This window comes from Daldinia caldariorum, assembly GCF_022478825.1.
Source record: "Daldinia caldariorum strain CBS 122874 unplaced genomic scaffold F4812scaffold_26, whole genome shotgun sequence".
NCBI classification, from domain to species: Eukaryota; Fungi; Ascomycota; class Sordariomycetes; order Xylariales; family Hypoxylaceae; genus Daldinia; species Daldinia caldariorum.
This window is the reverse complement of record NW_025953062.1, coordinates 71,667-92,426: the sequence shown is the minus strand read 5'-3', so window position 1 is coordinate 92,426 and position 20,760 is coordinate 71,667. Positions and strand designations below refer to the sequence as shown.

At 47.8% G+C, this 20,760-nt stretch overlaps 5 protein-coding genes across 5 annotated transcripts; 4 read left to right on the top strand and 1 right to left on the bottom strand.

Moving 5' to 3' along the window:
* Positions 1-15: 15 nt before the first annotated feature.
* F4812DRAFT_463610 (ribosomal protein L18e/L15P) lies at positions 16-922 on the top strand (the record flags this gene model as incomplete). The annotated part of the gene is made up of 3 exons (XM_047938239.1): positions 16-47; positions 342-540; positions 704-922. 3 exons carry the CDS (start codon positions 16-18, stop codon positions 920-922), a joined length of 450 nt encoding a protein of 149 aa, XP_047785827.1.
* A 1,833-nt stretch (positions 923-2,755) lies between these two features.
* Positions 2,756-7,544, top strand: F4812DRAFT_241734 (glycosyltransferase family 1 protein). The gene is made up of 5 exons (XM_047930636.1): positions 2,756-3,671; positions 3,754-3,851; positions 3,921-4,358; positions 4,426-7,149; positions 7,205-7,544. The coding sequence occupies exons 1-5, from the start codon at positions 2,903-2,905 to the stop codon at positions 7,532-7,534; spliced, it is 4,359 nt and encodes a 1,452-aa protein (XP_047785826.1). The 5' UTR covers positions 2,756-2,902; the 3' UTR covers positions 7,535-7,544.
* A 3,042-nt stretch (positions 7,545-10,586) lies between these two features.
* Positions 10,587-14,167, top strand: F4812DRAFT_446385 (uncharacterized protein). The gene is made up of 2 exons (XM_047935637.1): positions 10,587-10,607; positions 10,795-14,167. The coding sequence occupies exon 2, from the start codon at positions 10,960-10,962 to the stop codon at positions 13,480-13,482; it is 2,523 nt and encodes an 840-aa protein (XP_047785825.1). The 5' UTR covers positions 10,587-10,607; positions 10,795-10,959; the 3' UTR covers positions 13,483-14,167.
* Positions 14,168-14,259: 92 nt separating this feature from the next.
* F4812DRAFT_446383 (GRIM-19) lies at positions 14,260-15,755 on the top strand. Its single transcript, XM_047935636.1, has 4 exons — positions 14,260-14,485; positions 14,605-14,711; positions 14,876-15,028; positions 15,194-15,755. Exons 1-4 carry the CDS (start codon positions 14,435-14,437, stop codon positions 15,240-15,242), a joined length of 360 nt encoding a protein of 119 aa, XP_047785824.1. The 5' UTR covers positions 14,260-14,434; the 3' UTR covers positions 15,243-15,755.
* A 241-nt stretch (positions 15,756-15,996) lies between these two features.
* On the bottom strand, positions 15,997-20,618 carry F4812DRAFT_241647 (condensin component). The gene is made up of 5 exons (XM_047930635.1): positions 20,027-20,618; positions 19,407-19,924; positions 19,085-19,350; positions 16,546-19,038; positions 15,997-16,452 (listed from the first exon to the last, which is right to left on the bottom strand). Exons 1-5 carry the CDS (start codon positions 20,260-20,262, stop codon positions 16,282-16,284), a joined length of 3,684 nt encoding a protein of 1,227 aa, XP_047785823.1. The 5' UTR covers positions 20,263-20,618; the 3' UTR covers positions 15,997-16,281.
* Between the last annotated feature and the right edge of the window lie 142 nt (positions 20,619-20,760).

Genomic DNA, 20,760 nt, shown 5'->3' with positions numbered 1-20,760 from the left:
CACTCATCCGACAAAATGCCTACCAGATTTTCGAAGACCAGGAAGCAGTACGTTTTCACCGATGCCAATTTACTACCTGTTGCTGCAATTATCGTCGCGCCCGTCCACCGTCAATATGCCTTGAATTTTGGATATTTCAATTGAGTAGCCGTGAAGAGGGAACGGGTAAGAGGAGGTGCACCTAGGATCGATACGAAGATGGAATTCGAGAAGATTGCGCGATAATATTGCGATAAACTCGTCGGGTCGATAATTCAAGGCATAGATACGGTATCCGGCGCGACGAATTGAGCAGCAACCGATTTTCTTTGAATCTTATTCGTATGCTAACTACTTGATAGCCGTGGCCACGTCTCGGCCGGTTACGGTCGTGTTGGCAAGCACCGCAAGCATCCCGGTGGTCGTGGTTTGGCCGGTGGTCAGCACCACCACCGAACGAATCTCGACAGATACCACCCTGGTTACTTCGGTAAGGTTGGTATGCGATACTTCCACAAGCAACCGAACCACTTCTGGAAGCCCATCATCAACATTGACAAGGTACGTTGATCCAATATACATATTGTCTACCCCGAACCTGGTGGAATATCGAACAGAGAACAAGGAGCAAGAATTCCATGTTCTTGTTGTTGTTCGGGACCATATGGTTTTGAAGCTACTTGACTTCATTTTCAGATATACGTATTAACCCGATATTTTGTAGCTGTGGTCGCTTGTCCCTGCCGAGACCCGCGATGCTTACCTGTCCGGCGAGAAGAAGGACACCGTCCCTGTCATCGACCTCCTTCCCCTAGGCTACTCCAAGGTCCTCGGAAAGGGCAGAATTCCCGATGTTCCCTTACTCGTCCGAGCAAGATGGGTCAGCAAGCTAGCGGAGAAGAAGATCACGGATGCTGGTGGTGTTGTTGAGCTGGTCGCGTAAGGATGCGCAGGCGGGATGGTTTCTATTTGCGGAACAAGGGAACGGATACCTGACGTTTGGGACGGTTGTAACTCACGGGCCTGCACATATAGCAGGTAGTCTTGGGCTTTCTCGAGCATCGCATGGCATGATCGGATTCTGCGAAAGGGAGTTCAGCTGAATACAAAAAAATGCATTTTACTCAGTTGAGAAGGCGACCTGGTGCCCTAATTGCGATTTTCGGGAGCTAGACAGAGAAGGCTTCGCCGAGGGTGAAATCGGTTCTGTAGAGGATACTAGGTCTGACCAAGGCCATGTTCTTCTTTTTAGTGAATAACTAACTGCTTTACAGAATACCTAGCTTTTGACTGTAGCAGCGCACGGTCTTTGCTGTATAGTGATTGCGGTGATTCGAATGTGTGATGACTTGAACGGCGCCCAGAAATATTGGAGGTCGTAATTTAATAACCTTTCGTTTTGCTGTTCGCTACTTGGGGACATTGAAAACTGCGGGTTTTCAAGTTGCCCGGTTCGCCGAGAGGGCAAAAGGGTTAATGGAGTCAATGGAGTCGACGGAGACAATACGAGACAATACGAGACCCTGATATACAAACCTACCTAGGTATATGCGGCTCAATGCGAGGCTCAATAAAATATCGGACTTAAAATAATATCTACCTAGGTAGGTACCTGATGTACCTCTTCAAAAGTTGGAATATTCTCTCCGACTTTCGTCATCTTTATAGATCTGGCATGTGATTATGGTCTTGTGTATGTATTTTGCGTTTCGGTCAAGTGACTTGATGCGACTGATGCGACTGATACGACCCGGATAAGACCGTGCAAGCGGATTAGGTACCTAAGTACACATATGACACTGGCGGCTCCGCGTTTCCCGCTCTGCCGCTTTGATCGATAATTATAATTGGGTAGGGTATAATAATTGCTAGAATGATGATTGGAAGTACTTAAGGGATTAACGCACTGTTACATACCTTTCTCAGGTACGGACTTTTGTAGAGTTTAACCTTGCATCTACCTATCCATACAGGAGGCCCTCGGGGTCCCACGTCATTTGAGTGCTACATTTATCGATAAGTATACGAATAGAATACGATAAAGCCTGTAAGCTTGTGCTAGAGGTAGATAACGGGCAAGATTAGGTACCCGTGGACTTTACTGTATTGTATTGTAACGTACTTACAGTGCTTACTTCATATCCATTGTACAATATAATACAGTACCTCTTACACAGTTGCACAACAAGCTGCAGCACCTGCGATGTGATCCCGATGCGCAGTGCAGCACTTATCCTAGTTTATCCCAAGGTTGTTCCCAGGCTACCGATTCTAGGCTACATTCATCCACATGCAACACGCTTCCTATAAGTCACCTACTTCGGCCAATCAACTGATTCCTTCCCATCATTCCCATCATTCCCATCTAGTCACCCTTCCCCCCGGCCTGAGCACTGAACAGTCGTCGTATCTGGCGTATCTGACTGTTCAAGGTCTAGTAGCAGATAATAATAAATTAATACCAATCATCATTATCTGCTTCACATTGTCTGCTTATCCGCCTGCCCGTTCAGTTCGCTTTTGTTCACCTGCTTTCACCTTTTTTTTTATCGACCTTTCACCGTCGACCTTCGAACTTCGACCTTCGACCAAGTATCTCCCATCACCTACCGTATCGCCTTTTCGATGATGCAGAACAACCGTTAAATCTGTCGCGTAATCTTTTACGGGCTAATTCTTGATTCGATAGTTCTTGAGTCTGGCGTAACCTGGATTTTCTTTGTCTTTAACCCTTCCTAGGTCGTGGACCTTGGCAACGTTGGCTTGGATAGCCGTGTCCTTCTCCCATTCGCCTCTCGTTCGTGTAGCCTGTACCTGTACGACTTACTCGACGAAGCTAATTTGAGAACTTGGGCTTCCACTCCGGCGTGCGGAAGTCGGTAGTTCTTGAATATAACCCGGGTCTCTGTTCCAACTTCCAACTATGGCTCCCTCTTCAGAAGAGAGTGCCGCGCATTCGCGCGTTACTAAAAAGATCCACAAGAAACGTAAAGCTGATCACCGACCGACGATGGAACTCCCTGAACGTTTGAAAGACCACGGCGACGATGCGGATGAGGATGTTCTGTTACCCAACCAAGGCGCTCAGATGTTCATGAATATGAACCAATCGATATTCGGACTGATTGCCGCTGCCGGGTCGAATGTGGATTTTAACGATCGGTTCGAGGGGCAATCGAGCGACGAAGACGAAGATGTTGAACGAACCGAAAGACACGGGAAGCGTAAGGAGCAGGAACAGATCGCGCAAACCACAGTGTTAAAGAAAAATTACTCTGGAAGAGAGAAGGGCGATAAACAGCGTAGGAGATTATCGGGGCAGCTCTTACGCTCGTTGCCCCAACTTCCGCGGCTGGCCACGCGGTCTAAATCTAAATCATTTAAACCATCCGGTCTTCAACCCTCCAACTCGAGCGCTGGGGGCGAAGGTGGCGACTCGGGTCCCCAAACCGCCGTAGACTCGTACCCACCTACATTTGATATTTCGAAGACCGACCGCGAAGGTAAACTTGCTCCAGTCATGAGCCGAATGCTAGAAGCGAGAGAAGAAATGTCATCGAGGCCGAGTTTTGATATCGAGAGGCTATCCGGGGATCATCGAAGGGGTGACGGAGATGAAGCCGGACCTAGTCTACTAGCTCGACAGTTGAAACGCATATTTGAGTTCGATGAACCCGAAGAAGTCATAGAAGGTATTACTCCACCTCGTATCCCGCTGGCCGTCCAACCGTGAATCGTGAGATATGAACTGCAGCTAATTGCGCCCTCTCTTAGAATACCCTTGCTGGCTCCTACAAAGTGTCCTTTTGCAGGGCTACATGTACATCACCGCGAAGCACATTTGTTTTTATGCTTACTTACCAAAGAAAGCTGTATGGTTCTCCTTCTTAGAATATGGCGCTTCTACTTTCCTTCTTTTCCCGCGCTAATGGCTATAGCAGCACGAAGTTGCGAAATCTGGTTACTTATCGAAGAGCGGTAAACGGAATCCCAAATACAGCCGTTACTGGTTCCGTCTGAAGGGGGATGTATTAGCCTACTATCGCGACCCGTCGAATCTCTACTTTCCTCATGGTCAGATCGATCTAAGCTACGCTATCTCAGCAAGTATCGACGACAAAGAAAAAGATGGCCTATCTTTTTCCGTCGTCACACATCACCGAACATATCATCTCAGAGCTGATAGTGCCCCGAGTGCCAAAGAATGGGTCAAGAGTTTGCAACGAGTCATTTTCCGATCTCATAACGATGGCGACAGTGTCAAGATTTCCTTGCCGATAGATAATGTTATCGATGTTGAAGACAGCCAGATGATCGAATTCGCCGATACGTGCAAGATTCGTGTCATCGATAACGACGAGACATACGCCATTGACGAAGTAAGAAAGAAACTATTTACTAAATTTTATTCGTAAAGAATTATATTGTACTAACAGCATTTAACAGTATTTCTTCTCATTTTTTAGCTTTAGCAAGGAAGCAATCAACGTCCTCAAGATTTTGGTCGACGATGCATCGAAGCAAACGAAGTCAGATTCGTCACGGCAACAGAGCCAAGAAGGAGCCTCTCGGCACAGCTCCGCAAGCTTAAAACGGGATCGCGGTCCTGCTGCGTTAGAACTCAAATCCCCAAAGATCCGCGAACATGTTAGAGCGACATTGGTCCCTATATCGCCGCATAGTCCGCGAGAACTAAGCCCTCGACCCAGCGGCGATGGAACCCGTAGCAGTTTCGACGCATTCCGTCAATTCGGACGGCGGAGTGTCGATTTTGATACCCTAGCGCGGGATGCGTCACCTCGTCGAAGCTTTAGTACTGCCAGCAGATCACTGAGTAAACATCGTGTGCACGATAACACCGCACCGCAGGACAAATTGGAGTCCTCCGAGTCATACGTACAGTCTCTAGAAGACCCAAGTATGTCTGCTATAGCATCTTCGTCGAACGAGGACCCTTCGGGCAGCCAAATCCTTCGAGGCAGCGAAGTCTTTCATAGGCCTACTCTGCGTCGATCTACCTCTGCTTCACGAACTTCGAGGCGTGACAGATCAACCGGCACAAGCCGTTTACGCGAGCAATCGGACGAATCGATTTCTGATCATAAAGAGCGTGCCGTCACTACAGGACACATGAATGATACTGGAGTTAGTGAGAAATTTGACCAAGCATCGGCAGCTACACCGGGACTAAACAAAATCGCAAAAATGGGAGCTTATCCGTTGCAACGTGCAGGTTTATTTGCTAACTACTTGAATCAAACTGGCCGTCATATGAGTAACCTATTAGCCACAGAGTCGATGGGCTACGTGGAAAAAGTATCGGGCATGTGGAAAGGTGGTCGCAAGCACTACCAGGAGACTCCTGCACTTAAGCCTGACGGCGAACTAGACGACGATGACGGCGTTGACATGGATCGGTTCAGGGCGCATTTCGCCCTTCCGGAAACCGAGAAGCTCCAGGCGACCTATTACGGCTATATCGTCCGAGTATTGCCGCTCTATGGCAAGGTCTACATAAGCGAACGATATTTCTGTTTCCGTAGTCTGTTGCTGGGGACCCGGACCAAGTTAATCCTTCCTTTGAAGGATATTGAGACTGCCGAGAAAGAGAAGGGATTCCGCTTTGGGTATTCTGGCCTCGTAATTGTTATTCGCGGCCACGAAGAAATATTCTTCGAATTCAACAAGGCAGAAATACGCGATGACTGCGCGGTAACCGTTCTACGGAGTCTCGAGACGACGCGTTACCTCCGAGAAATTGGTATGTTGGATCAGGAAGAACAAGAGAATGCAGACGAAGCGATGGCCGAGCGCGACGCGCTCCACAAGGCACGGCTTCAGGGGAATATAGAGCACGAACTAAAACTGCCTCACGAGACATCTTGTCTCAGTGATTCATCACCAACGATTCTCTTCGACGACCCTAAAGCGTCGATTTTGAATTTCAAGCCCTCAGAACCAATGAAGATCACCTGCTTGACGATCGGATCGAGAGGAGATGTTCAACCCTATATTGCCCTCTGCAAAGGGTTGATGGCCGAGGGCCATAAGCCTCGAATAGCAACGCATGCCGAATTCAAGACCTGGATTGAGGGGCACGGCATTGAGTTTGCACCGGTAGAGGGCGACCCTAGCGAACTCATGCGCATTTGTATCCAAAACGGCACATTTACGTGGGCTTTCTTGAGGGAGGCCAATTCGAAATTCCGGGGCTGGTTGGACGAGCTTCTCGCATCTGCCTATACGGCATGCCAAGGTTCAGACCTACTTATTGAAAGTCCGAGCGCTATGGCTGGGATTCACATCGCAGAGGCCCTCGCTATCCCCTATTTCAGAGCTTTCACGATGCCCTGGACCCGAACACGTGCCTACCCTCATGCTTTCGTTATGCCTGAACATAAGATGGGTGGCGCTTACAACTACGTCACGTATGTTATGTTTGACAACGTATTCTGGAAAGCGACAGCCCACCAAATCAACCGTTGGCGGAACAATATCCTCGGCCTACCTAACACCAACTTGGAAAAGTTACAGCCGAATAAGGTGCCTTTTCTCTATAACTTTTCCCCGGCAGTCGTCGCACCTCCACTTGACTACAGCGACTGGATCCGCGTTACAGGCTATTGGTTCTTGGACGAAGGGACTGAATGGACCCCGCCAGATGATCTTATGCACTTCATCCAGCAGGCACGCAAGGATGAAAAGAAGCTGGTTTATGTTGGTTTCGGATCAATTATCGTACCTGACCCGGCGAAGATGACGCAAGAAGTTATTGATGCAGTATTGAAAGCTGACGTCCGATGCGTCTTGTCTAAGGGGTGGTCAGACCGCCTCGGTAATAAGGACGTCGCCGTGCCCGAACAAGCCCTTCCACCCGAGATATTCCAGATTAAAAGTGCACCTCACGACTGGTTGTTTGCGCAAATGGATGCCGCCGCTCACCACGGCGGTTCTGGAACTACAGGTGCTAGCCTGCGTGCCGGTATTCCTACCATCATCCGTCCGTTCTTCGGCGACCAGTTCTTTTTCGGTAGCCGAGTTGAGGATCTGGGTGTTGGTATCTGCTTGAAAAAATGGGGGGCCAATAGTTTTGCCAGAGCACTATGGGAGACCACGCACAGCGAAAGGATGATAGTTAAGGCTCGGGTATTAGGCGAGACCATCCGCAAGGTAAGATTATCTGAAGATTGGGTCAAATATACGTATCTAACAACGATTCTTATAGGAAAATGGTGTTGACACGGCGATTCAATGTATCTATCGGGATCTTGAGTATGCCAAGAGCCTGATCAAATCTAAGGCTGGGAAGAACGCAGCTACGGCAAGCAGTCCTGATGGCACTGTAGCTGACGACTCGGAAGAAGAGAGTTGGACATTTGTTGGGGGTGACGACATAGATCCAGAGCTCGTTGTTAAGAAAAGCGCGCTCTCCCAGATGGAGTCCAGCATGAGCGGAATGGCTGGGTCTACTGCATTGGGTTCTAGGTTGCTCGGCGGTAGAACAGGGACGAGTCTCGGCATAGTTAGACCATCGCCGACGGTGACGAGTTCTTAGGGAGACTCCTGCACGGTCGGCTAGTACCGTGGCGTCTGGACCAGAACTAGGGATTTTCTCCAGGGGACCTTTGATGATATTTGCAATTCAAGTGCGCAAACTGAACAGGGGGATACTTTACCAGGGCATTGAGCGACTCTTGAATTTTGGTACAAGACGTTACCTTTTGCACTGTATACCTGGATCAACACATATGGCGCGGGGAGCTTTATAGGATTCGTGGATTTTACATTACGCATCAGGCTGCGCGTGCATAGATTGGGCTCTCCGCATTGCCAGCGCGGGCGTTTGGGGCTGCTTGCGTTTTATTTTTATTTTTTCGTTGCTACCTATATCTCATAATGACTGTCTCAGCGTCTTGCAAGGAAGTACAGGGGTAAAGGGGTAATTAGCAACGGTTATGCATTGGTTTCATTGGGTATAGGAAGCTTATAAGGAAAGAAGTAAGACGATAGAGACCGGCCCGTCTCTATCACACTATCATCAATAATTGGTATTAATAGGTGATGACTGTGGTATGGATTACGGATGGTATTCTAACTTGAGAATTGCGGCCGCTTGAGATTCTGTACAACACGGGAATGCATAATGTGCTGCGATACTACCTCTAGATCTGGCGAAGCTGTGATATACCCATAATCAACCTAAGGTGACGAATGTTTAAATAGAGACCATATGGTATTCTGGTCATTTTTTTGAGAATATAATATCGCATAAAATAAAAATATGTTACCTCCGTTAATCCCTATGTAAGGTTGGTTTGATCTATGAAGTACCGTACCTGGATCATTATTTATTCTACACCTTTTTTTCGATATGAAAGATGGATATATCATAAATGTAATCTATTGCTATTCGAATCTGTATGATGTAAATCGACATCTGACGATCCTACAAGGTACGACCCGTCATATATAAGAGGTACATTACCTATGTACATTATGTAATCATGATTGTTGAAAGAAGTACCTAGCACTAGCCACGTCATTTACACATCCAATCAAAATGTGTATACGGCATAGCTTTCCCCCCGCAAACGGACAAGGGGCCACGAGGGGTGCAGCTCAGCCCAGGTTTCTTGCCAGCAGGTACAAAAAGGCCCCTCATCCCCAAGTGAGATTTTTAAGGGGACACCATCTCGCTTGTGAATTTTAGGGAGAAAGAGGCGTTTTGTTCGGTGGCTTGTGTCCAGACGAACGTTTCTTTATTCGTTCTCATCATCATCACCTTCACTTTTTTTTTGTCTTTCACATTTTCAGCATCCTGCAATTCCTTTCAGGTTTTCATCCCATCTAACTAACCTAATTACATCCTCTGAACTTTAACTTGGGGTGTTTACCTACCTACTTTAAGCATCCTAGGTATACATATCTCATACAAATAGGTATGTATATGTACCTTTACCTTTATAGCCTTTAAACAATATGAGCTAGGATAAGTTAACAATTATCATCTGTATAGGCATTTAACTTTTATACTTCTGGTACATCGATTTAAACGATCACCTTTAAATATTACGCCACCATCGACTACCTGGTACTGCAGTACCGCGGAAGTTTCACGCCCAACGCATTACCTTCAACATCCATAAGGTAACCTTACTTTACTTACATTACCTCTTTACTTTACCTACCTTTAGGTACCTCTGGTGGTTGGTTGGTTAAGGGTGTTCTTCTGCATTATTAACCCTGCTATTGACCAATTGGGGGTAACTCCCATTCCCCATTCTCCAATCCCCCGCCACGGAGCATTGAATAAAGATCGAGTTATTGGTTTCTTTTTTTTGCTGCTGCAGCCAATAAGTTGTCAAGGTACTCAGGTACCCAAGGTACGTTCGAACGATACATTTCTTTATGCATACAAGTTTCTTTTTAGTTGAGGCTGGAGCACCCGACTTCTTCACGTCATATGATTGGAAGAGGTATTTTGTACGTACTCATGTACAAAACAATGCCATCATCATCCTATTTTCTACTACGTGCAAGTGCCGGCTTATCTACTGTTATTTCATCCCATTGCTTTATTCCGCTATTCCGCCGCATCAACCACAGCAACCGGTGGAAGTCGGGTCTAGCTGTCGTACTATTTAATAAGTACTGCTCGGACGCCGTTCTACCTACTTCCACTACTGCACATATGCTTGGCAGAGGTACTTCCCATATCATATCTACCTTACATACTATGTACTTACCTAAGGTACATTTATCTATCTCCCTAACCTTTAGATACATAAAATCCATTATATGTACCTAATCTTACATAACAACACCCCTTATAAACCTCCATTCAATTCCACTCACTTACCTTACCGCCTAATTCGTCTCACCGAAGAAGCTTAGAAGCTTAGAAGCTTGGATCATTGATTGAAGCTATTTCCCCAATTAGAATCGTTACACAAGACCGGGATAAACCGTACACGTTTATTGGTTCTTTTTTTTACATGTATTACCACGCATATTCCCCGATTCCCTATCAATTGATCTAGCCCATTTACTTTTATTTAATCAATCTGACTAACCTCCTTTGGCCTTTTCCAGACCATTTCAGAAGTATTTCAGAAGCATTTCAGACCCCCAAACCTGGAAGCTATTGCAACGCGCGCACAAGCAATAAGCTCATACCTTCTCCTAAAGGCATTCACAACATTTCACACGCACGCCTTTAAATATTTACATCAGGTACTCACATACTTACACCTTTCACATCCTCACGTCTTCACATCTTTACATCTTCACGTCTTTTCGTCTTCCTTCACGAGACTTTCAACAAGAAAAAACCATTGTATCTTGTGGCGCGACTTTGTGTCAATACTTATTTGACATCACATCACCAGAGTACGAGTATTAGAACTGGCCGCTTCGCATCACAACAACTTATACGACGAACGTCCTATTTACGCTCTTCTGTTGCTGCTGCTGCGATAACCCTCAACCTGCCTGTCAGGTGTGCCGTCGCCTGTCAAAAGATCTCCCCCAATCCCAAGTGCAATGGGCAGAACTGAAGCTCTTCAGCTCAACCTTCAGCTCAACCCAGCCTTCCGCAGCTTTCGCCATCGATAGAGTGGCACATAGAGGTTAGTTACTCTTAACTCTAACCCTAACTTAATCTTTATTTTTTTTTCTATTCAGCGCACAATACAAAGTACATGGTCCTTCTTTGTCTTGTCTATAGTGTGCATACCTACCTAAGGTATTCTCTCGGTCACAGTCACGCAGTTTTAATTCTTTTCTTTCTGCTCTCCCTGCTAACTTACCTCAAATACCTCACCTCGAACAAGGGAGTCTGATTTATTCCCTGATGCACACTCCAACTTGAGCTACACATGAAGCCCGTCCGTACCGATAAGTGCTAACATTTCGTCCTTTGTCCAGACTTTAGTTCAGGGTACTTGATCATTCTCGGACCCTTTCAACACACTGCCAACCATGGCAAAAACGCTCCGACTCGGAGCTCGGCTCCGTTACCCCATTACCGTGTCCAAATTCCTCAAAAATCATGGCGACGATGTTTCCAAGCAAGAACCCATCCTTCGATATACCTTCAACTTTAAGCGCAAGATTGGCGACCCGACTATAAACGAAGAGCGTGAGGTAGAAGAAACAGGTGTCGCAGATTGGGACAGCCCTGCCGAGGGCAAAATCAAGCAATGGCGGGTTAAGATAGGAGACGTAATTAAGAGTGATCAGGACCTTGTCACTATCGAGGAATCCTGCAGTCACGAAGTACAATACGCTGGTCTTTGCGCCATATGCGGTAAAGATATGAAAGAGGCGACGTATGCCAGCGAGTCGCTCGACACTGAGCGCGCCACAGTCGCCATGGTGCACGATAATATCGCCCTGACTGTCAGTGCGGATCAAGCCGCACGCGCCGAGATGCAATTGCAACGCCGATTGCTTCAAGACCGGAAGCTCAGTCTTGTCGTCGATCTGGACCAGACGATTATCCACGCCTGTATCGATCCTACAGTGGGTGAATGGCAACGCGATCCGTCGAATCCCAATTACGACGCAGTCAAAGACGTGCGAAGCTTCCAGCTCGATGATGGTCCGCGGGGTGCGGCCAGTGGCTGCTGGTACTACATTAAGATGCGACCGGGCCTGGCTGAATTCCTCGAAAGGATATCCCGGCTATTCGAATTACATGTTTATACAATGGGGACTCGCGCGTATGCTCTCAATATCGCTAAAATTGTTGATCCTACGCAGAAGCTCTTTGGAAACCGGATAATCAGTCGAGACGAGAACGATAGTATAACGGCCAAGAGTCTGCAACGATTGTTTCCTGTAAGCACCAACATGGTCGTGGTCATTGACGATCGAGCGGATGTCTGGCCACGTAACAGGTCGAATTTAATCAAAGTCACCCCGTATGATTTCTTCACGGGCATCGGAGATATTAACTCTAGCTTCCTACCCAAGCGAGAAGACATTATAGCCGCACCACCACCCCCCGAGATGAAGTCGGCCAGTGGTAACCCCGCGCGGCCTGACATCAATGGAGGCAATACAACAAATCCCATACCGGATAATCAGAGAGCATTGGCTAACGGTAGCGACGAGAGTGCGATTCTACAACTACAAGCAGAAGAGCAGGAGCGTACTCTGGAAAAACAACTGAAAGACCGCCCCTTACTACATCTGCAGGAAGAGCTGGATAAAGTGGACGAGGAGGCCGAGAAGAACTCTGTAGAGAATGGCGACGGTTCGGAACTTGCTACAAACGGAGAGTCGGAAAGCCCATCACATCAACGGCATAAGCTTTTACGGGATGACGATAAAGAGCTCAAATATCTCGAACAACATCTCACCAGCCTCCACCACTCGTTCTACGAGCAATACGACGCTCGATGTGCGAATCGCCGAACTGGTGACATCGTGCCAGATATAATTCCCGATGTGGGATCAACTCTCAACTTCCTTAAATCGCAAATCCTCAAGGGCACGAAACTTGTGCTTTCCGGACTCATTCCGCTAGACGTTGACGTACGCAGATCCGAGATCGGGATGCAAGCTGAAAGCTTTGGGGCTGAGATACGGACGCGCGTGAGCGATGAGATTACCCATCTAGTCATTAATATGTCACGCCCACGAACTCAAAAGGTTCGGCAGGCGGCGCGCATTCCGACGATTAAAATAGTAAACCAAAATTGGCTTGCGGATTCCATCGCACAATGGGTGAAGCTCGACGAAACACCGTATCTTATACAAGTACATCCTGCCGATCGAAATGCGGAGACACCTTTAGAGGAAGGCTCGGCCTCACCTCCGCGGCCGAAAATCACCATCGTCAACCCAGGCCGTCCATTATTCGAAGACGAATTAAACGATGCCGTCGATGATGGCGATGCAGACGGTTCAGGGGAAGATGAAGACGACGATGAAGACGAAGAAGACGAGGATGACGAAGAGTTCAATGACCGATACAACGTAATGCCGCCCGAGATTGGAGACGGTCAGCATAGTCCCATAGACGACCTCGATGGGATGGAGTGGGGCGATGTCGATAAGGAACTTGAGGAGTTCATGGGATCGGATATGGACGACTCCGATTTCGAGAGCACTCAAGGGACTGACCACGGCACGGATACGGACTCTGAGGAACCTAAGAGCAGAAAGCGTAAGCTAGGCGACGATGACGACGACGACGATGGTGTCAGCGAAGAAGCTGAAGGAAGTGTGTTAGCTAAGAAGCAGCGCATCGCGAAAGCGAGGACTACGGGTCTTCGAAATGTAAGAAACGCCACAGACGAAGAAGATGAAGAGGACAGCGGATTGCCTACGCCGATGGGCACTGGAGACGAAGATGATGCCGCGCGAGAGGCAACTCTCAAAGGTAATGGGGAAGCCAACGATGACGACGAGGAAGATGACGATGACGATGACGACTTTGCCGACTTAGAGGCCGAGCTAGAGGCCGAATTACAAGCAGAAGGCGAAGGGGGCTGATTTATCAACCTACTCTTAAGAGAAGCACGATAAGGGCTAGGGGTTGGTAGAGAGGCAGGAAAGCAGTGTTTTGTTTTATTTTTCGACAGGATTGTCCGTCTGTATCACGAGTGGACGAATGCATGACTCTGGCGGCGCATAAAAAAAACAGGCACATCATCATAATCATGTTTATCATCATCATGCTGTGTAAGACTCATTACCTATTTCCCCTTTATCATCGCGCGAGGACATGATATACTCGGATCAATCGTAATCGGTACCTATTCATACTTGATAAATCTCCGAGGGGAGTTATTATAAGAGGAGTTATTTTGTCGCAGTAGTGCAGAGACACATAGGAGTCGGGGAGTGTAGGCTGGCTGGCATTTAGGTACCTCCTATGATATCCAACCTTGAATTAAAGGGGAGTTGTTAAGTGGGAAAGAGATGGGGGGGTTCGGTTCTACTTGAGAGGTTTGGGTTGTTTTTTTTGGAGGGGGTTTTTTTCTGGCTGCATAGCGCTTTTATTTTAGTTGAACCGTTCGGGGGACTATACAATACACGAATGTTTTTCTCCGCTTGGGTTTGTCGTCGATTACCTTGGGAATATGTATTGCATGTACATAGGTGCCTACCTTGGATTGTGCATAATTTATGAGCTTATACTCATAGTTACCTTATACATGATAGTTACACAATATCTACCTAACTACGTAAGGCCTCACGTGACATTGTTATGTAATCGTCGCAAAGCTCCGGTCCAGTGAAAAGTCGCGAGATTTCGAACCATCAACCGTCATCAAATCGGAGCTTTGACCAATTGGTTCCACCCAATTGATTGATTGATTGATTTCCCCGACGAGAACAACGAAAAAACAACGGAAAAGACCGACGACGACGACGACCATATCTTCTAAGCAGATATAAACATAAACCTATACGGAAAGACACCCAATTGCAGCTGGCCATAATGCCTCAGGATCTACCCCCCATCGGGGGCTACGGCCCTGTGCAGTACAAGGTCAGTTAATTTTATTATCTATGATATTTATTTATTACTTGCGTTGAACCTCTTTTCCCTTTTATGCCTGGCGATGAATGGCTAACATATGATCCTTCTCTCTCTCTCCCTACCTACAGCGCAACCTCCCCGGTCCCGGCTTCCGTCCGGCCACGCTACTCCTCGCCATGGGCGCCGTCATGACCTTTGGTTTTTACAAGTTGGGACAGGGCATCCACGAGCAGAAGTGTGTTTTAAACCCCTCCCCTCCTCCTCGCTTTTCCACCCACCCCCGGCCCGGCTACGATCAACCTACCTAGCCCCTCATTATTTATTCCAAGATGAGACGAACGAACGAAGATACATATACGCATACAAACATAGGTCCGTGGTGGCTGACGACCGTTACAGCGAGCTCGCCCGCGAGAAGATGTGGGCGCGTATCCACCTGATTCCCCTGCTGCAAGCCGAGGAGGACCGCGACCTCGTCCGGAGACATCTCGCCGACCAGGCCCGCGAGAAGGAGCTGCTGGGCGAGAACATGCAAGTGTACAACTCTGGAAAGTACGTTGATTCCCAACCCTTGCTCCTTTCCTTTTCTCCATATCTCCCTACCTCCCTATCTCGAGCAGCAAATATTGGGGAGGGGGGAAAAGAAAGAGGAATAATGGGAGATAATGATTATAATGATGACGACGATGAATGCTGACTTTTATGCACGCTGCTTAGATACGTGAGGCCGACATTTGCTATTACACCGTCTACCGTGACGAAATAGGGGAGGAGCAGGAGGAGGAGTATAGGGGAGATAGATGTACTAGGGAGTGGGCATATGGGCTGGCTTATATGAGTTACCTACCTACATAGGCAAAGATGCGAATGCAAATGCAACTGCGACTGTGAATGCGAACGCGAACGCGATGTTCAGCTGGCTGCGAGCGGAAGAGCTCCCCGGAGTCGGCAACGGGTGCAGGACGGGGGAAGGGGGAGGGGGAGGTGTATATAAAATAAAAGAGGGCGTATAAGCTAAACTAAGCTAAGCTATTAAAGCTGTCCAACTGATGAGTCTTTAACGCAAGACTACCTAACCTAAAGTAACCTATTTTTTTTATTTTTTTTTTTTAAGTAATCAACTGTCTATGATATATCTACCAGGTACCTAACCTACCTGGTAAAAGTACTTGGAATTTTCGATTTCCACGTTATGGGACGACTCCTTATTAATTGTTTTTTATACTCGACTCTCTTAAGTACCTACTTTCAGTCGGCATCCGTAAGTTAATATACCGAGTCTCGAATTAGCCGAGGCAGAGGTTATACTATACATCTTCGAGTTGCGAAATAACTGCTGCCATAAATCAGATTTGTCAATGTATGTATGTATGTATCCCTATAAATCTCCTGAAAATCTCTTGTGTGTAAAGGCTAGAGGTGCTCTTTTCATTTTGTAGATCTGTGGTATCCTGAATTCTAGTAACGTATTCAATATTAGGTGAGTATTGCAGCAGTAACAGAACTGGAAATAAAGGTACGTATGTTATAAACTACTGATTTTATACGATCGTTATAGTACCTCCTCACACAATGACAGAATCGTTGGGATAACTTTGTAACTAAGAGGGGACACCGCTCTAATTTTATCATGAATTATCATTTCGATAAGTACATCTCCCCTAAAAACAAGGAGTATCATATCGTAATAACCAAACGCCGGACTCCTCCCACGGTCATTAACCTATTCATACGTGTCGCAGGTATAGCTTCTCGCTTGCTCGTTCGAGAGGATGCGTTATTGCAAACAGGGTTATTAGAAAAACCTAAGCAGCGGCGTGTACCACCTTGAACCCTTCGCTCACCACCTTCGTAATATCCTCATTCTTATGTTGAAGCAGTCCAAGTGCGAATGCAACGTCGTTCCATTGGCGCTCCGTTTCGCAGCGTGGAAGACGAGCCGCCAATTTCTCCGCGAGCTGTTTTGCGTGCTTGTCCTGTCATATTGTCAGCATTCCCATATGATAAGGCATAGAGAGCATATTAAAATGCTGGACAGCACAAGGATCGATAATGCGCACAAGACTCACCTTCTCGACAAATCCCAGCAAGAACTTAACAATCCGTCGGAATGCATCCTCCTCCATCCGGCGGTCCGCGGACAGCAGACTGAACATGTCCACAAAGTGGTTATACACCGCATTATCCTTGGTGCTAAGCTCCGTGAAGAACATACGCGCCAAGTCGGCGATTCGCTTGTCTTCATCCTCCAAGCATTTAGCCATCTCACCTAGTTGTCCCTTCACCTTAACTTGTCCAGCGAGGATCAAGAAAGTTAGCGTCATCAAGCACGTCCGCTTAACGGATAGGTCCTTGTCAGCTAGCCGTCGGTATAAGAAGTCTGTATTCTCATCGATAAGATGGTTAAAGCAGACTGCCATATCGCCGAGTGCGATGACCACGTTTGACCGTACCGTCGCATCAGGCGATCGCTCCATAATAGTGATGAGTAGTGGCAGATGAGCCTCGCAGTACTCGCTACTGACGCACATAAGCTTCGCGAGGCAGAGCGTTGCCGCGGCTTGTAAGCCTTTATCCCTATATATGTCGCTGCGTGAGCAGATCTCGGCTACCATGGGGCCAAAGTTAGACAACAAGGACTGTGGTCCATACAAAAGCTCCTGCTCGCGTATGTGCGCCATAGCTTCTGTGAAGTCATCTTCTGTCGTACCGCCAATTAGGTCCAGCTCGTCGCCTGCCTCCTCTGCAGCCGGAGCGGGTGTCTTGCTCTTTCGGCCTACGGATGGTCGTGGAGCAGCTGGTTTCGCAGCGGCGTCCTTCTCCTTCTCTTGCTTCCGTCGCTTGAAATCGAGCTCGCAGAGTTCTAGGTGAACGATTTGCTTGATGGCTACGTGGCCAACTATGAAAAGTAGCTGAGATAGAGCAATCGCCGCCTTCTGTTTAGGTCCAGCCGGTGGCTCTGGAGTTAACCGGTTAACGGTTTGAGTTGGAGCGTCGAGACCCATGGTAACGCCTTGGGTCATGCCTTGGTCAGCAGTGGCAGTGGCAGTGGCAGTGAAATCTTGGTCCCTCGATCCAGGACGAGATGCGGAAGGGGATTTCTGCTGGGCGGCGAACACGGCCTTAGTCCTACGTCTAATTATCTCAGAACATAGCATATCTGGGTGTTTGGCGAGAGTATAGATAGCGTTGATGGCCTGTTCGGCAACTCCAAACCATTCCTTGCTGTCGCTTGGTACCTCGGTAATCGCCGCTAGCCTTGCTAATACGGCGTGCTCGTTCGGAAGGCGGCTGAACTTGACTGTCGAATCCTTGGCTTGTCGACCTGTAGGATTGAGCCTCTGAAGAGCAATGCACGTATACTTGGCTAATTGGAGATCAGCTCGACCATGCGACCCAAGCCCCGTCCGAAGCATCGTTTCCATTTCGCCGACGACAATCTCTGGCGCGGCCGTTGCGAGCATGCCTAATACGATGATAGCACCTCTTCGTTGGGATCGGGAAATTTCTCTTTTGTGGAAACCGTAAACCTCCCATAGTTTTGTTACTACCCGGTCAGAGATCATCCCGCCCTTCATCATGGTCGCGAGGAGCTGTTCTAAACTAGTCAGTTCGGCTGGTGTGGTGCCTGATGTGAGACTGATCATGTTCCTTGCGATATAGATGGCGGCGTCGTTCGGACTAAAGCTGTCTGGCGCTTCGAAGAATAGTCGCCGGTAGCAGTCGATAAGGTGCGTCTGCACACCCTTGCCTTCGTCGCTGTTGCCTTTCGTCCAGATGAGGCGCATCATTCGTCGGATTCCGACCATATTATCTTCGATGTTATACGCATTTCCAATTTCCAGGTAATCCATTGCTTCAATCACTTCCGACTTGTTCTTGGATCCGAGAAGCTGGCAGACGGTGGAAGTAGCTTCATGTAAGACTTCGATAAATTTGAGGGCATCAGTGTAATATCGCTTTGTCAGAGTTAGCTTCTCGATGGCCTCCGATGTGGCAGCGTCTTCCCGAGCTTTCTGGACTGCCGCTATCTTTTCCTCATCGGTCATTTCTCTAGGCTTCTGAGGTGATTCTGACTCTATTTGAGTTGGCTCATCTAATAGTGCCGTATTGTTAGCCTTGTCCTCTCCTAAGCCAGGCTCACCAGCTGGCGGCTTCAAGGCGTCCAGCTCGGCGTCGACCTTGTCGAGTCTTTCCTGCCAATCCTTGCGAGAGAGTTGAGCCCCATGAAGCACGGTGAAGGGGTGAGTCTTGATCAGGGTCCCGAGAAGCTTTATTGCATTCCTTCTGACGTGACTACTCTTGTCCTCGAGACTTCTGCAGGCAAGTTCGGCGGCTTTCTGTCTGCGTTTGGGGAATTTTTGTTCGAGTTCGCAGAGCTTCGTGTAGACCTGCATAGCTCTACACCTGCAGTAAGGATTGATATCTAGGAAGCGCTCTTCCAATACGTCAAAGAAAGCATTAAGTTGAGATTTGTGGTTCTCGCTACGCTCTTCCTGGGTAGTAAGATGCGCTATCATGTTACCGCAGACCTCGATTAGCGAGCATCGCAGGGTGTACGACTGATTCACGTTAGGCTAGTTGGACATAATTCGGGGTCACACATACCTCGCTATCTAATTGTTTGGCAAGCATTGTCATCTGTTTGATCACTAGGCGGGGAATAAGCTCGGAGAGCTTGACGATAAACGAGGAAACCGACTTCGGGCCCCGGGTATCATTGCTGTTGAATTCCTTGTTGCTAATCTCTCTTAGAACCTCGTCAGCTAACTGAGGGTAGTCATATTGTTCAGCTAGAATGTGTAGAAACTCGGCCATCGGCTCGGACAGGTGTTCAAAATATGTCAGATTCTGGACGATGGATATTTGTGCCGCTATAACAGCATCAGCATTCAACCTCATGTTACTTGGACCGTCATAGTCCGCTTACCGTAGCCATGACCGTGGTGCTTCACGGCAATGCATAGAACTTTGAAGGCATGCATTTTTATGGCTGTATTCTTAACCCTTTGCTCACTTTCCAAGACCATGTAGACGGGTCGAGTAAGGAGACCGATGAAGGTATCGCGCTCGCTGGTGGTTAGGAATATTTTGCCCAACTTCAACTTAAGAACTTTAGACATGACATCCAAGGCTGACTGAAGCTGGGCGGCGCTATCCCAGTTACCGTCCTTGTCTTTGCTCGTAGTCTTAGACTTGGCACCTTTGCCCCTGGCGCGCGAAACGGGAGCGGTAGAAGACTTCTCGGCGGCTTTCGTCTCGACGCAGGCGATTGTCCATTGTAATAGAAAGGCGTATATCTCAAGTAGAGACTTGTGGTGGGCGATGATCTCTTGCTCGTCGGGGTTCTCGAGGTCGTGGTTGATGGTATCTGCCTCGGCTGCCAGGCCGCTCATAATGAGGTCAAAGATCTTGCTCAGGGCGTGGGTGGGCAAGAACTGCGTATATCTGGATTGCAGGAAAAGCTTAGAAATAGGTTCTCGCGATTTCGAGACGGAGGACTGTGAAGACTGGAAATCATCAGGGGGAGCAATGGAGGTGGGTGCACACTTGAGAAGGAACTGCAGCGAGTCAAAGTAGGCGCTGCGCATGATAGCATCTGGATTTCCGGCGACAGCATCGACGATAGGGTTCAAGACCGGGTTAAGAAGCGAGGGGTTAGATAGGGACTCGGGATCGGACTCGCAGTCGACTAAGGCGCAGTCGGCTTCGGGAGTAGCAATACTCGCTGGGTCACTCATGTAGTGCATGAGCGCCTCATTTATATCGAAGTTGACCGGATCCATCGTGGCCGGGATTTATTTGCGCCTGACAAGCGCAAACGGGAAAGGAAAAAACGTAGATGAAGTTGAAGCTGGAGGAATATATTCAACAAAAAAAGAATAATTTAATTATCTCGTAGAAAATCAAAATTTGATCGCTTGGAACATTCAGGAGAATGACATAAAGGGGGGGGATGAGGGGAAAAAGGAAGAGAGGGGTGAATATCTCGGGTATCTTTAGAAAAGTTGTTGTTATTTCTTTTTTAGAAGATCATAGCGGCATAGCGGCATGGTTGTATGGTTGCATGGATTAGAGATCAATGTTTTGGGGAAATTCTATGTGTGGAGACTTGAGTCAAGTGCAAAAAGCTGCAGGTGCTTTAGCAACGGTTTTGTTATTGTTTAGTTCCCGATAAGGCGCGACCGCCAATCATTTTCTTTCCTCCGTAGAACCCCGCGCCTAACACCCCTGTTCCACCTAATGAAAACGCGTCCAAAAAGAAATTCGGAGAATTCCCAGTG